The sequence below is a fragment of the Frankliniella occidentalis genome, unplaced genomic scaffold (genome assembly GCF_000697945.3).
Source record: "Frankliniella occidentalis isolate FOCC.00 unplaced genomic scaffold, Focc_3.1 Scaffold58, whole genome shotgun sequence".
Classification (NCBI taxonomy): domain Eukaryota; kingdom Metazoa; phylum Arthropoda; class Insecta; order Thysanoptera; family Thripidae; genus Frankliniella; species Frankliniella occidentalis.
The window spans coordinates 314854-327736 of record NW_026267188.1 but is presented as its reverse complement, the minus strand read 5'-3'; the positions used below and the strand labels follow the sequence as shown (position 1 = coordinate 327736).

The 12883-nt window shown below is 59.2% G+C and overlaps 1 protein-coding gene across 1 annotated transcript in view; it reads left to right on the top strand.

Annotated features, from left to right (window-relative positions):
• Positions 1-12883, top strand: part of LOC113212756 (teneurin-a-like) — a 495982-nt gene that overhangs the window by 471356 nt on the left and 11743 nt on the right. The window contains exon 14 of the mRNA XM_052267728.1: positions 2443-2628. Within this exon, the coding sequence (XP_052123688.1) occupies positions 2443-2628 (186 nt within the window). The remainder of the gene's footprint in view (positions 1-2442; positions 2629-12883) is intronic.

Sequence of the window (12883 nt, the reverse complement as noted above, 5' to 3'; positions counted from 1 at the left end):
GAAGCAAAAGGAGTAGGGGACAGGGAGGGAGAGACAGCGCGTGTGCGAATTTAGGCCGCGTCAGGCTCGGAGCAGGACAGCGTCGGACGTGGCGCGGTCGGGTCGCAGCGGCGGCGGCGGGCCGGGCGGGCACCTCTGCACGGTAAACAAAAAACTCGGATTCCGAGCTGGGAATCTCGATTTCCGAGGTTGCCCTGATTCCGAGCTACCGATTTCAAAATCGGGTAATCGTGTCTCTAAAACCGAGTCACCCTTTACCTGTTTTCGGAAAACAATTCCCAGATTTCGAGCTCGTTAGCTCGGAATCAGAACTGAGCGGCTCTAAATCCGGCACTGGATGCTCGAAATCGAGATGATGCATTAAAAGTCGAGAATATGCCTCAAAATTGGAAATTCACTCTTTTTTCATGCCTCGGATTCCGAGTTTTTTGTTTACCGTGTGGCGGGCTGACTCGAAATCCACCACGACAGCACCAAGTGCTGCACACATGGTGCCGGTTTGGGTGTGCGTTCCTGAGCGCCCGGTGTCTTCCCGCCATGGATGTGTTCGACGGTGAAGCAGTCCAGTCGGCTAGGCCCCCAACCCCTCCACCTCCACCCCCTCCGTGCGGGTGGTTGTGGCACTTGGGTGACCTCCCGCCCTCCCCTCTCCACCTCCTCCACCCCTTATACATCCTGGCGGAAGTGTCGCGCGACGGTCGGCCATCAAATCCGATTTTACTGCCAATAAGAGAGACATGTTGCCCGCGCGCTGGTGGTGCGGGTCCACTAGTGTGTGGCGGCGGGGCGGCGGCCAGGAGGAGAGTTCGTTGCACTTATTGGTGCGTCCGGAATGGACTACCCTGCTGCACTACTGCAGGCCGCGCACACACATCGCGCCCCTTGGAGGCGTGCCAGCCGCCCCGCGCCGCAAGGTCCCCTCATAACAATGAGGCAGCGCTGGCAGCGGCCGCAACCATATATTTGCTTCCGTCGCTGCTGCCCGCCCGCCGGGCCCGCCGCCGCTATGGAGGCCCCTTCCTTCCTCCCCGGCGCCGATCAAGACTTTGCCAGTTAGTTTCCTGGCCGCAGTCACTCCCCCGTGCCTTGCCGCCGTTGCCGCCGTCGCCGTCATGCAGAGCAGCGGGCGGGGCGCGTTCTTTTCAATCGCGTCGCAGGGCGGGGGCGGGGGCGGGGGCGGGGTGATGGCGGCCGCGCTGGGCTGGTCACTTCAAAGTTTCGACGCGTTCCTTCCCCCGCACACGCCGCCCGCACCCTCTCGCCCGCGCACAAAGACCACCGCCAGCGCAGGGGCGGCACGGCATTCGGGAGGGGCCTCGCTCGCCCCCGCGCCGCCGTGCAGACGACGTGAATCATGGGGGCCATGGCCACGCAGCCGGGCCTGGACGTTCCCTATATTTTCCTTGCTCGTCTTCCCTACTTTCCCCCCTCTCTCTCTCTCTCTGTTCCCCTTTTTTCGCGAGATTAAAAATTGTTTATGCTTGCGTTCGAGACGGGAGGGGATTAAAGCGACTCGGCCCGCTGTAGAGGATTTATAGCGCTCTGGTCAGCCGGCCAGGCCGCGGCAGATGGACCGTTCCGCCCCAGCCAGCCCCGCCGTCTGCCCCGCCCCGCCACGCCCCGTCACGCCACGAGTCCAGAGAAAGATAATACTTGCGGCCAAACTTGTCCAGGCTCTGCTGCTGCTGCAGAGCTGATCGAGCGCAGCTCTAAACTAAAGGATGGGTCCCGAGGATAATGAGCGGAGCAAGCGAGGTGGGGTGGGGCGAGCGGACGGCAGCCCGGAGAGTCGCCCTCCCCATCTCTCTCCCTCTCCTGCTCACCAAGAGCGGTATGGGCGGCCCGTGGAGGGGAAAAGCAGGGGGTGCTCGCTCTCCCATCGCCAGTGATTGTGGTCTCAAATGGTCAATTTTTCTTGCATTCACTTGCTGCTCCGACGCTGGCCGGCTATACTTCCCCCTCCCCTTTCCCGCTCACCCTTTCACCACACCCCCACTGCAGCAGACCCCGCCTTCGTTACCCTTTTGCTCCGCTCGTAAAGTACGGCCCCTGCACACTGAGATTACGAGACAACTGGTCATTCAACTTTCCGGCCATTCGTCCTCGCCCCCTCCCCCCCTCTCCTCATCCATCCCCTCCTCCCCCGTGGCGTACCGTAGCATGGATACTGCCCCATCCCATGTACACGATACCCTGCAGTGCGTTTTATGTGATACTATTTAGAAGGGAATCACCCCTTCGCACTTTTTTCTTTGCGGTTTGTTTTTATCAACTTCCTAGTTGTTGTTTCATATTACGTATGCGGAGTTTTATGTGTGTAACTGCTTTTCCGTGTGCATCTCTTTTTTTAGCACTACAATTTCAATTTCAGGTGTAGAGCCATGTCATTGTTTAGCCGATGTACCTTAACGACCTTAACGATGTTTCTTTCCTGTTTTGCAGCGCTCTGCGGCCTGGACTGCGGCCCCCACGGCGTCTGCGACGAGGGGCGCTGCAAGTGCCGGCCGGGCTGGACGGGCGAGCGCTGCGACCAGCTGCCCTGCGACCAGCGCTGCTCGGAGCACGGCCAGTGCAAGAACGGGACCTGCGTCTGCAGCCAGGGATGGAACGGCCGCCACTGCACCCTACGTGAGTTTTTCGCCATTCACACTGCGCCCTCGTAAATTTAAGCAGTAACATTAGCGACGGATGTTCAATGAATTATAACGAGTAAGCGGGAAACCCGATTTTTCTCTGCGAGCTAATTGTTTCCGGGGCGAAAGCGGAATAACTTTTGGGCGTGGTCGTTGACGTCATCGGGGTCCTGGCTCATCCAGCGCCATCACGTTCACCCCCTCTGCTGGGCCCGGCCTGGAGCGTTTTTGTTCCTACCCCGAGCTCTGCCTGTTCAGGTGAAACCTGGCCCCCCTGCCTTCCCTCTCCCTCCCCTCCCGCCCCCTTCGCCCAGAGGGGTCATTCCCGAGACAGAGTCGTAACTTGAACCTTCCAGCCAGCAAGGCATAGCGAGCGCGCACTCTCCCCCCGCCTCTCTCCCCGCCCTCCAGGGGCCCCCACCGGCCCGGGGACAGGAAGAGAGAAAGGGGGTTGTGGGGGTAGAACGCTCGCGTATTCAGACACTCGGGGCTCGCTGCTGGAAACTCTCTCCGAACCCTATCGACTGATCGAACATCTACCGTCGAGATCCAACTGATATGTGCCGTTGTTGTTGCTGCTGCTCTGTTGGTGTTGTGGTATGGTGGGGCCGCCCTGCGGAAAACGACTTTATTTCGTCCCCCTTGTAACAGAACTGCCTTCGCGACCGACAGGTCGGGTCCGGCGTTGTAAGCCGATCGGCTGCGCGAGGACGCGGTGGTGACGGAGGGTAGGCGGGAGGGGGGTCCACCAGCCGCGTAATTCAAAACTTTTATCTGAATAGCCCCGGCCGCCGCCACCGCCGCCGCTCGGAAATACGAGGAGAGGAGAAGAAGGAGAGCGAGACGGCCCGACAGGCCGCGGGGGAGAGAAAGTGTTCGAACATTCAACTTGGGCCATTATGGCGGGGTAATTAGTTTTAAAAGGGTGCTGGTGACACTTCTGCGCGCCAACCCCTTCTGGGGGCCACTGTCCTGGCGGGCGGGCCGGGGGTGACACGCGTAAGACTCATCAGACTCAGATAATGGGCGGCTGGGCTCGGAACTCCTGGGCCACTCCTGAGCCGTCCACACGCGATCTTGAATGGCAGTCGGGGCGGGGTGGGGGGCGAGGGCTCAGCCACGAGTCTGTCACAGAGCAAGGGAGGCCGGGGGGGGGGGGGGGGACGTCGGGGGCATTGGACTGATGGACTTGGGGCGGACAGGCGAGGGGTGTGGCGGGGCGGGGCGGAGGGGAGAAGAAAGGTTTGATTTTGGTCCGGCCCCGGTCGACACGGCACGGCACAGAGGAGGGGTTGACAGAGGGGCGGAGTAGTCTCCCAGACAGCCTGCCCGACCGCGCCTGCCCTGCTCTCTAGACGACGGAGCGCGCGTCTGAAGAGCGAAATGCGAACGCAGCCCTCTCCACCACTCCACCTCTCTCCCGCACGCTCCCGCTGCCGCCGCGCCTCTCTCCCCTGAGCCATGCTGCTGATCGATTGTTTTAATCCGCGCTTTGTTTGTCGTCGCTGTGCAAGGCGAGGCGCGGCCTGTCCACCCCTCTCCTCAGGGCCTCTCTCTCTCTCTCTCTCTCTCTCTCTCTCTCTCTCTCTCTCTCTGTTCGCTCCCGACGAGACCACGGCGTGTCGCGCAGGGTCTGTCGCGCCCGCCTGCCTGCCGATGATATGCTTGCTGATTACCGAACAGCTCCCGTCTCTCCCTCCCTTATTAGGACGTCTTTCCCTCCTCTTGATTCTCTCTCTCTCTCTCTCTCTCGCACTTTCCTAGCCATACCCGACCCTGCTTTCCACCCGCACGATTCTCGTAATTATCGAAAACCAATTATTGATACGGCCCACTCCATTCCTCTCTCCCGACCAACTCCCGTTCGCCTGTTTCCTTTCTATATCCCTGCTCTCTTTTCTCGTCCTCGTCCCGTCTATCTCTCTCGCACTCCCCTCTCACCTCGCTCCCCTCTACTCTCGCTTTACTCCCTCCCTCTCCCTCCCTCTCTCCCTCCCTCCCTTCCTCCCTTCCTCCCTCCCACGGCCATGTAGGGCGGAGCGCGGCGGCAGAGGTGTGGGGCGAAGGCCGCCGAAAAATGGCCCTGGATAAAGGTGGTTGGCGACAATGGCGCTGCCGGGGCCACGGGGCCGGGCCGGGCCGACGGCCCTTCTTGGAAGCGGAAAGAATGCCCGGGCGTTGTCGCCATGGACCCACAACGGGGACGTCGGGGGGCGGGGGCGGACGGGGGCGGCGGCAGCTTACCAGAGCGGCCCCCCTCCCCTCGACCCGGCTCGTCCTCGCTGCTCGTCCAATCGCTCGCCGAATGTCCGACTTGGGAACAGATGTTGGCGGATCACTCACGTACGCACAGTGGCGTAGGCCTGGGGTGAGAGGAGAGAGGGGCCGGGAGAAACGCTCTCGAGCTTTAGTGAGATGGAGCAGAGAAGGGGCGGAAAATAAGGGGGAGAGTTCCACATCGTGACTGTGCGTAGGGCTGGAAATTTCCGAAAATTGCTCGAAAATTCCCCAAAAATAAAGTTCCTTAAACTTTCCAGGGTTTTCAACCCAACAGGCGTGCGAGCCGTGGCGCGTGGGGCAGCGGCTCGCGTGGGGTAATTTCCTTATTAATTGATGGAACGGCCGTGTCGGCGTTAAGGGCGCTCTGGGGACGTCCGGTTCCGGTCCGTCCGCGTACATCCGACCCCGCGCCCCGCCCCGCCACGCGCCGGCCGGGAGGGGGAAGGGATTGTCACCACGGAGGTGATTGATCGTCCTCATCTCGCGCACGGCTCTAGCGGACCGCGAGCCAGCCGGGGGGAGCACGGGGCTCCGCGGCCAGGAAGGGGCTGCTGCTCGGGCGGACCCGCAGCCACTCCAGCGCGGCGGCGCTTAGCATTCCGTGCGGTCGACTCCAGCTCAAGGCTCAAGCAGGGGGGGCACAAGAGATGCTCGCCGACCAGAACGCCTAGAATGTCGCTCCAGAATGTCACCGCCACTGACTCCACAACGCCACTGACTCCACGACGTAGCTGAACTGACTCCACAACGTCACTGACTCCACAACGTCACTGACTCCACAACGTCAGTGCCACTGACCCCACAACGTCACTGCCACTGACCCCACAACGACACTGACTCCACGACTCCACGACGCCGCTGACTCAATGACGTCGCTGACTCTAGAGCGTCACTGATTCTAGCACACATCACCTTAACTCCAGCGTACCATCGCAAACATCACCACAATGACTTGACCACGCCATGCACTCCAGTGCGTCGCAAACTCTACAGCGAACCCGTTGCCAACTCCAGAACGAGTCACCATGACTCCAGCACACCACTGGCTCAGGCTCAGCGGTTTGCCTCGAGCAGGGCACACCACCGCCTCATGGCACGCCGCTCCCTCTCCGCGGTCGTGTTCTGCGTGTCCCGGAAGGCGGGCAGACACAGACGACTATTATGAGGCCAGAGGCTCCTTGGTGAAATGGACACTAAATAATGGCTTCCGCGCGCGCAGTGTGACGGCGGCGCCCGGGACTGCAAACTTTTGGTGCGCGAGGCGAAAGGCGAGGCAGGGGGGCCCCGCTCCTCTCTGTGTCTCTCCCTCACGCGGTCCCCGTGGGTCTCCCTCTCCCAGCCCCGCGCGTCGAGGATTGTTTTATACCGGAGGGGAGCGCCGGCCTGCGCGGCCTGCGCGGCCTGCTGTGCCCGGCCTACACATAAAGACACGGATTACTCCCTCTCCCGGCCCGCGCCCGCGCGCTGCTTTTCCTGCCATATTTTTTCTCCTCCATGAAATACTTCTTTTATTATTTTTATTTTAATGTCTTTCGGCGGCGGTGGCTCTAATCCTCTTTCGGCGGTGCGCGGGCGCCACCACCGTGCGCCTGGCCTGCGCCGCGCGCCGCCTCCAACCTGCTGCGAGCCCCAGCGCGCGCTGCTGATCGCCGTAAAGCTGAGGACCGACGGCCAGAGGTTCCCCCGAGCTGCTGCGGTGTGGGGACAGTTTTTATTTTCACAAACTTTTCGGGCGAAAAATTTGAATATTTCGTAGCCGCCCCTCGCAGCTGAACGCGCGCACAGCAGCGTTGCGCTGGTCGCTTCGGCGCAAGCGCCTCGGAGGTAGGCAGCGCTCCTGCACGAGTGTGGGCGCGTTGCCTACCCAGCCGGGCGCCCAGCCGCTCGCTCCGCACAGAGAAACTGTGTTCATAATCTACCGTAAATTTACAAAACTGCGTCATGCCCCACACGAACAATTTATGTAAGAATTCTTACATGTACCAGGTGGCTGACTCACGCCGCGCACTTTCCCAGTTATACTATACCGCACTCGTGCGGGCGGGTCGCCTACTCGCACGGGGCTATAATGAGCCGTGGGCAACGAGCATAGGCAAACCCGCACGCACAAGTGCATGACGCGGTACAGTATAACTGCGAAAGTGCGTAGGTAAATGAGCCACCTGGTATATGCAAAAATTGCGCACAAGCAAAAAAACTAATCTTACATTTTTGATTTGCAAAAACTTTTATCTGACGAACTTGGGGTTCACCAAGACAGCCTTCAAGGCAACGTTTGTGCACGAGCGCGTTGCCTACCCGGCCGGGCGCCCCGCCTCTCGTTCTGGTGTGAGCGCCTAGTAGGTAGGCAATGCTTGTGCACGTGTGCGGGTGCGTGGCCTACCTGGCCGGGCGCCTCGCCTCCCGCGCCCCACAGCGCGCGCACTGCGGGCGGCGCGTACCGCGGCGTACCAAGGGCGGAGGGCACTGGGGGGTAGGAAGGGGGAGGAGGAGGGGGAGGCCCCTGGGTAGGTGAGGCGGAAGCGACGCACCGTGTATCACCCCTCCCCCCGCCCCTCCCCGTGGGGCGACCCCTGGCATCGTGACAGCGCCCCATCCTTCTCTCCGCGCCCCGCGCTGCCGCCGCTCCACCCTGGGGTGGCCGCCGCGCCCCGCCACGCCCTGCCGCGCCCCGCCGCGCACCGCCCTGCCCCGTAATAAATGCACGTGTCATTTTTCGCGACACAATTGAGTGCTCCAACGCAAACAGCCAGCGCCGCACAGCGCGGGGTTCCGTTGCGCCCGTAGTGGAGGGGGTGTGTGGGGAGGGGGGCGAGCTGGGGCCCCACAGGGAGCCCCCACCAGGCGACACTGCCTGCGTTAAATTGCCTCATCAAGGTGCGCGGCGTGGCGGGGCGTGGCGGGGCGAGGTGGGGCGAACAGGTGGGGCGGAGGGCCCCGGGCCCCGTGAGGCTCCCACAGCCCCGCCGAGCCAAACGCGCACTGTCCGTTATGATGATGAAAGTTGGAGTTGGGTCTGCGATTGGAACGCCTTTGGGCACCGCGGGCGCGGCCATCGGCCCCGGCTGCAACGTTGGCAGTGAAACGACAGAACGGCCAGAGGACTATTTGTTATAACCGCAACACACACACATACACAAACACACAACAGTGACAACTAGCAGTAGTTGGTTTTATTTCATCCGCGAGTGAGCACTGACTGCACGGTAAAAAGAATGTCTTGAAATCCGAGGAAATGTCTTGGATTTCAAGGTCGGGTGGATAATTTCAAGATTGGCCCTTGAAATCCCCGACTCTGTCTTGAAACCCGTAGCTTCCAAGGGAAATCCTTGGAATTTTTGTCTGGTATTCAAGGGTTTTCCTTGAGGCACGATCTGAGTACTTCAAGGAAAATCCTTGAATCCCAGACGAAAATTCCAAGGATTTCCCTTGGAAAGCTACGTGTTTCAAGACAGAGTCTGGGATTTCAAGGGCCAATCTTGAAATTATCCACCCAACCCTGAAATCCAAGAAATTTCCTGGGATTTCAAGACATTCTTTTTACCGTGTGGGGCTGGCGGGGCCTTTCGCGCTGCAGGGCTTTGGTCGCACTGATTAGACAGTCTGGTGCCCCTCCCCTCTCCCCCCCTTCCCCACCCCCGCCCCGCCTGAGGACTCATTGCCGTGCAGCAACGACCATTGAATAAAACATGCCCTCCAGCGTTCACCTTTCACGTAGCTCGTTTTTACGAGCCCGACAAAGACCCTTCTCTCTTCCCCCCGTCTGCCTCTTCCTTCCTCCCCCCGCTCTCTCTCTCTCCCTCTCCCTCTCTCTCCCTTCCTCCCTCTCTCTCCCTTCCTCCCTCTCTCTCCCTTCCTCCCTCTCTCTCCCTTCCTCCCTCTCTCCCCCTTCCTCCCTCTCTCCCCCTTCCTCCCTCTCTCCCTCTCCTGTCACTCTCGGCCGCTGTCTCTCTCGTACGCATGGGTCGGGTCGTGGTGGAGGCGACCGCAGTGACCGCTGGCCTCGGGGCTCGGCGCCTCGCTCGGCGCTGGCGGGGATGTCCTCCCCGGTCTTCCCCTCCGCCGCGCTGGCTGTGCTGGCGCTGGCCGTGCCCATCATCACGCGTGCTGTGCGCCGCTGTGCGCAGCGACCCTCCTTGACCCTCCTGTTGTCTTCGTCGTCCGCCGCCCTCGTATCAACCCTCGCTTTTCCCTACCCTCTCCGGCCCCCGCCCCTCCTACCCCAACCAGAGGCGGACTGTCGTACTGATAAAAAAAAGCTTTATCGCATATTTGTTGTATAAAAATATGTGCAAGAGTAGCCCTTGCACCGCAAAAAATTAAGACCGGATGGAACGCTTATAAATCTACGAAACTGATTAATTTTTCAGTTTACACTGAAAGCTAACTAGTTTTGTAGATTTTAACCCTCAACTGCAAAGGGCTAGTTAGACAATTCAAAAACTGAAACTTTTATTTGTGCAGTTTAAACTGTAAAAATGCATAACTTGTAGTGTAACTGTTAGACAGTGAGTGACATACGATTTCCAGAGTCGGCCGCCAATTAATTTTCTCATCGTGTACGTATTTATACTGCCTGGTTGGCGAATGGCTCGGGCCAAGCGATAAGTCCAGGTGTATAGGGATGATAGGGATGGACAAGTTGTTCCTCATTAGCCTCCCGACTCCCCAGGGGCGGCCCGGGGGCGGCCGGGGGGCGGCCCCAACGCGATGCCGCCTCCGGCGCCCTGCTGCCGACGAAATGAGGCATTTTTCAGTCGTCGATAGACATGGGGGAGCACGGTGGGGAAAGAGGATGGGGTGAGGCGGGGAACGAAATTGGAGGGTAGAGGGAGAGAGGGAGGGTGAGAGGGGAGGTGGTTTGGGTGCGACGCGCCGGGAAGAGGAAGAAAAAGAAGGCATTTAGGCGGCGCTGGTCGCCGCTGGCGCTGAGTGAGGGAGGGGCTCGTCTGGTTCCGCCCCGCGTGCGCTTGTGAGAGTTGAGGGCTGCTGCTTGCCCCTCGTTATGTAGGGCAGCGGGACGTCGGCCTGCTGCGCGCAGAGAGAGGGGCTCCGAGCGAAAGAATGACCTAATTCCGTAAACAGCGCGTTGTAATCAAAGTAAGTTGCGCTAGGTCTGAGAGGAGGCGCGGGGCCGGGGCCAGGCGCAGCCGAGGCGCAGCCCAGCCCGCTCCCCTCCACGGTACGTGTCCCGACAGCTAATGGCGCGGATGCGCAATGCGCGGCTCCGTACGCGCGCCCCGCCCCGCTACGCCACGCCATGCCCGGACAGGCACAGGCAGTTTAGCATACCCACAAAACTTGAAAAAAGAAAAAAAAAATGGAAAGAGGGGGGATTTTCAAGCCCGCTTAGTGCTCTACATGGGAAAAATATAAAGTGTGTGGGTTAGTTGTAGAAAGCGACCGTATTAAGTTCTTAGAAAGATAGCCTTAGCCAACGCCAAAATACTTACAAAAAATGGGGTAGTAGTCTTTGACGTCCTGACTCCAAAATAATCGATAGCGCTTCGATTTACCAAATACATGCAGGTCCAAACTGTACGTCCAGCAACTACCCGCACATAACAAACAACTAAAGGTGTTTGTAAAGTACTACATCAGTTCTCTCGACCGACTAGCAACCATCTTTTTTGCCCCTCTCCGTACGCGCACTACACGTGTGCGTAGAGTAGACGCGCGCGGTGATGTCGGCCATCCATTATGTAGTTATTACACGGCCGGCCTTCGTGCCTCAGAGAGAGAGAGAGAGAGGGAGGGGGGGGGGGGGGGGGGGGGGGGGGGGGGGGGGGGGGGGGGGGGATTAATGAGGGGGTGTTTGTGTGTCACGCAGCGTGTCGAACCGCTGCGGCAGGCCACCATGGGGCCCCGGTGGGTGTGGTCAGTGATGGTAGCGTGGTGGTGTGGTAGTGGTAGTGAGCGTCCAGGGAGTAGTAAGGCCGAGTAAGGCACTGTGCAAAATAAATAAAAAAAATACCTTTGTAAAATTTACAACATAATTCATATTTATAATGATTTACAAAATTAACATATTGTAAATTTACGCCAGCCATTGTAATTTTATAATTTGAGACTGTAATTTTGCCACACACATCATGGAAAATTTTCCTACAAGTATTTCTCTCAGTTGGAGGAGGAGCAGAATAGAGGGTGAGTGGACAGTGGACACCCTGGCCTGGCATGCGCGTGGATATGGGGCAGTCGGGCCAGCGCCAGCAGCAGCAGCACCAGCAGCAGGCCTTTCCTTTTCCGCGGTCGGTTCGGGCCATGGCGCCCATGGCGGTCGTGGAACACCACCGCACACCAGCACAGCACCTGCACGCGTTCCCAGCTGGGACGTCAGAAGGGGGAGGGGGGGGGGGTTGCCATAAGGCGGCCGAGGCTGCTGGTGGCCTAGAGGAGGGCGAGGCGAGCGAGGCGCGCTGCTGCTGCACAATTAAGCCAGCGGGCACAAAAGAGAAGTGGGCGACGAAGGCTTGGGCAGAATTTTAAACGGGCCAAAATTACTGTTCAGTATTCCAGGGGTTATGGCCGGACTAATGGGCAAGCCGTGTTCCAGTCAATGCGGCTCATTTGAAAGTCCCGCCTCCCCTTCCTTCCCCCTTTCTCTCCATCTCTCTCCCCCCTTCTCCCTCGTCCTCTCTTACTCTCACACACATTCTAAAGCCCTTGATACCCTGCCCCATCCCTCACCCCCCCCCCCTCTCTCTCTCGGGGGTTGACGCCGTGGACGCTCCCTGGCTCACGATTGAGAGAGAAATCGAGATTTGATTTCGACGTTCGCGTATGTGTGTGTGTGTGTTTGTGTGCCAACCCCCCGCGCGCTCGCATGTGAACCTGACAGAGAGGGGTAGAGGAGGGAAGGTTGGAGTCGTAATGCCTGGCGCTAAAAGCATGCATGGCATGGCACTCTACCTGAGAGAGGGAGAGAAGGTAAATGCCTGGTCCTGCATGGGAGGCGGGGCGGGCGAATGTGATGGGGGGAAGGGTATGGTATGGGACGCAGAGAATCAAAAGCGAACAGCTGTGAAACCGATATAGGAGTGTAAATTTCCGGGAATTTTGCAAAACACGCGGGCGCGGGGGGAAAATTAGTGAACCGAGGATTATGCTGGTGTGTGACGTGCCATTCACGGGGTGTACGGCGGGGGCGGGGAGTTTGTTATTACTGTCGCAGGGCGTCATTCCCTCGGCGGGAAGTCGTCAAGGCGAAAAATGAGGGGAGATAATGACGGAAAGAGTGCGTCGCGTGAGATCTTGTGCGCGACTCTGTTTATACGACTGTTTGCACTCCCGAGAAAAAAAAGGGGGGTGGCTTATGCCAAGTTCACATTTATTAACGGATTGTGAAGTGAACTAAATGAAGGCGCGAACTGTCAAATCAGTACGGTGACAAGCAATTGGAAGGATCCCGTAAAGTAGGCTCCCGAAGACATCTGGACTGGATAACTTGCTCAGTATGGATTCGGTACATATTCGAGGCAGAACTTGTGCGGGAACTCTTTGGCAGTGTGTTCGTTGTCAGGCCGCTGCTCCCGCCCCGCCGGCCTGACGATATATAAATTGCCCTCGACGTTATTTGTCGGCACACGCGACACTTTGTTGCGGAGCGAGTGCGCCGTGTGTGAGTGAGACAAAGCGAGAGAGGGAGAGAGAGAGAGAGAGAGAGAGAGAGAAGGGGGGGGGGGAGAAAGTTTTGGGAGAGACGTGGGGCGGAGAGACGAGACAAGAGGGGTGCTTCACCTCCCCGCCGAATGCAGCACAAGGGCGATTAAGCACCCCGGAACCCACCCCGGGCGGGCAGCACACACGTGAGCACAGCAGGGAAATCAGAAGTCGCATCCAAGTGGGGAAGAGGGGGGAGGGGGTCTGCGTCAGGGAATGGAGATTTACGGGGCGGGCGTCGCCAACTTGGAGCGACAATCAATCCCCTGAAGCTAGTTCTGCTTATAGCGTTTTGTTTCGGGAGGGAG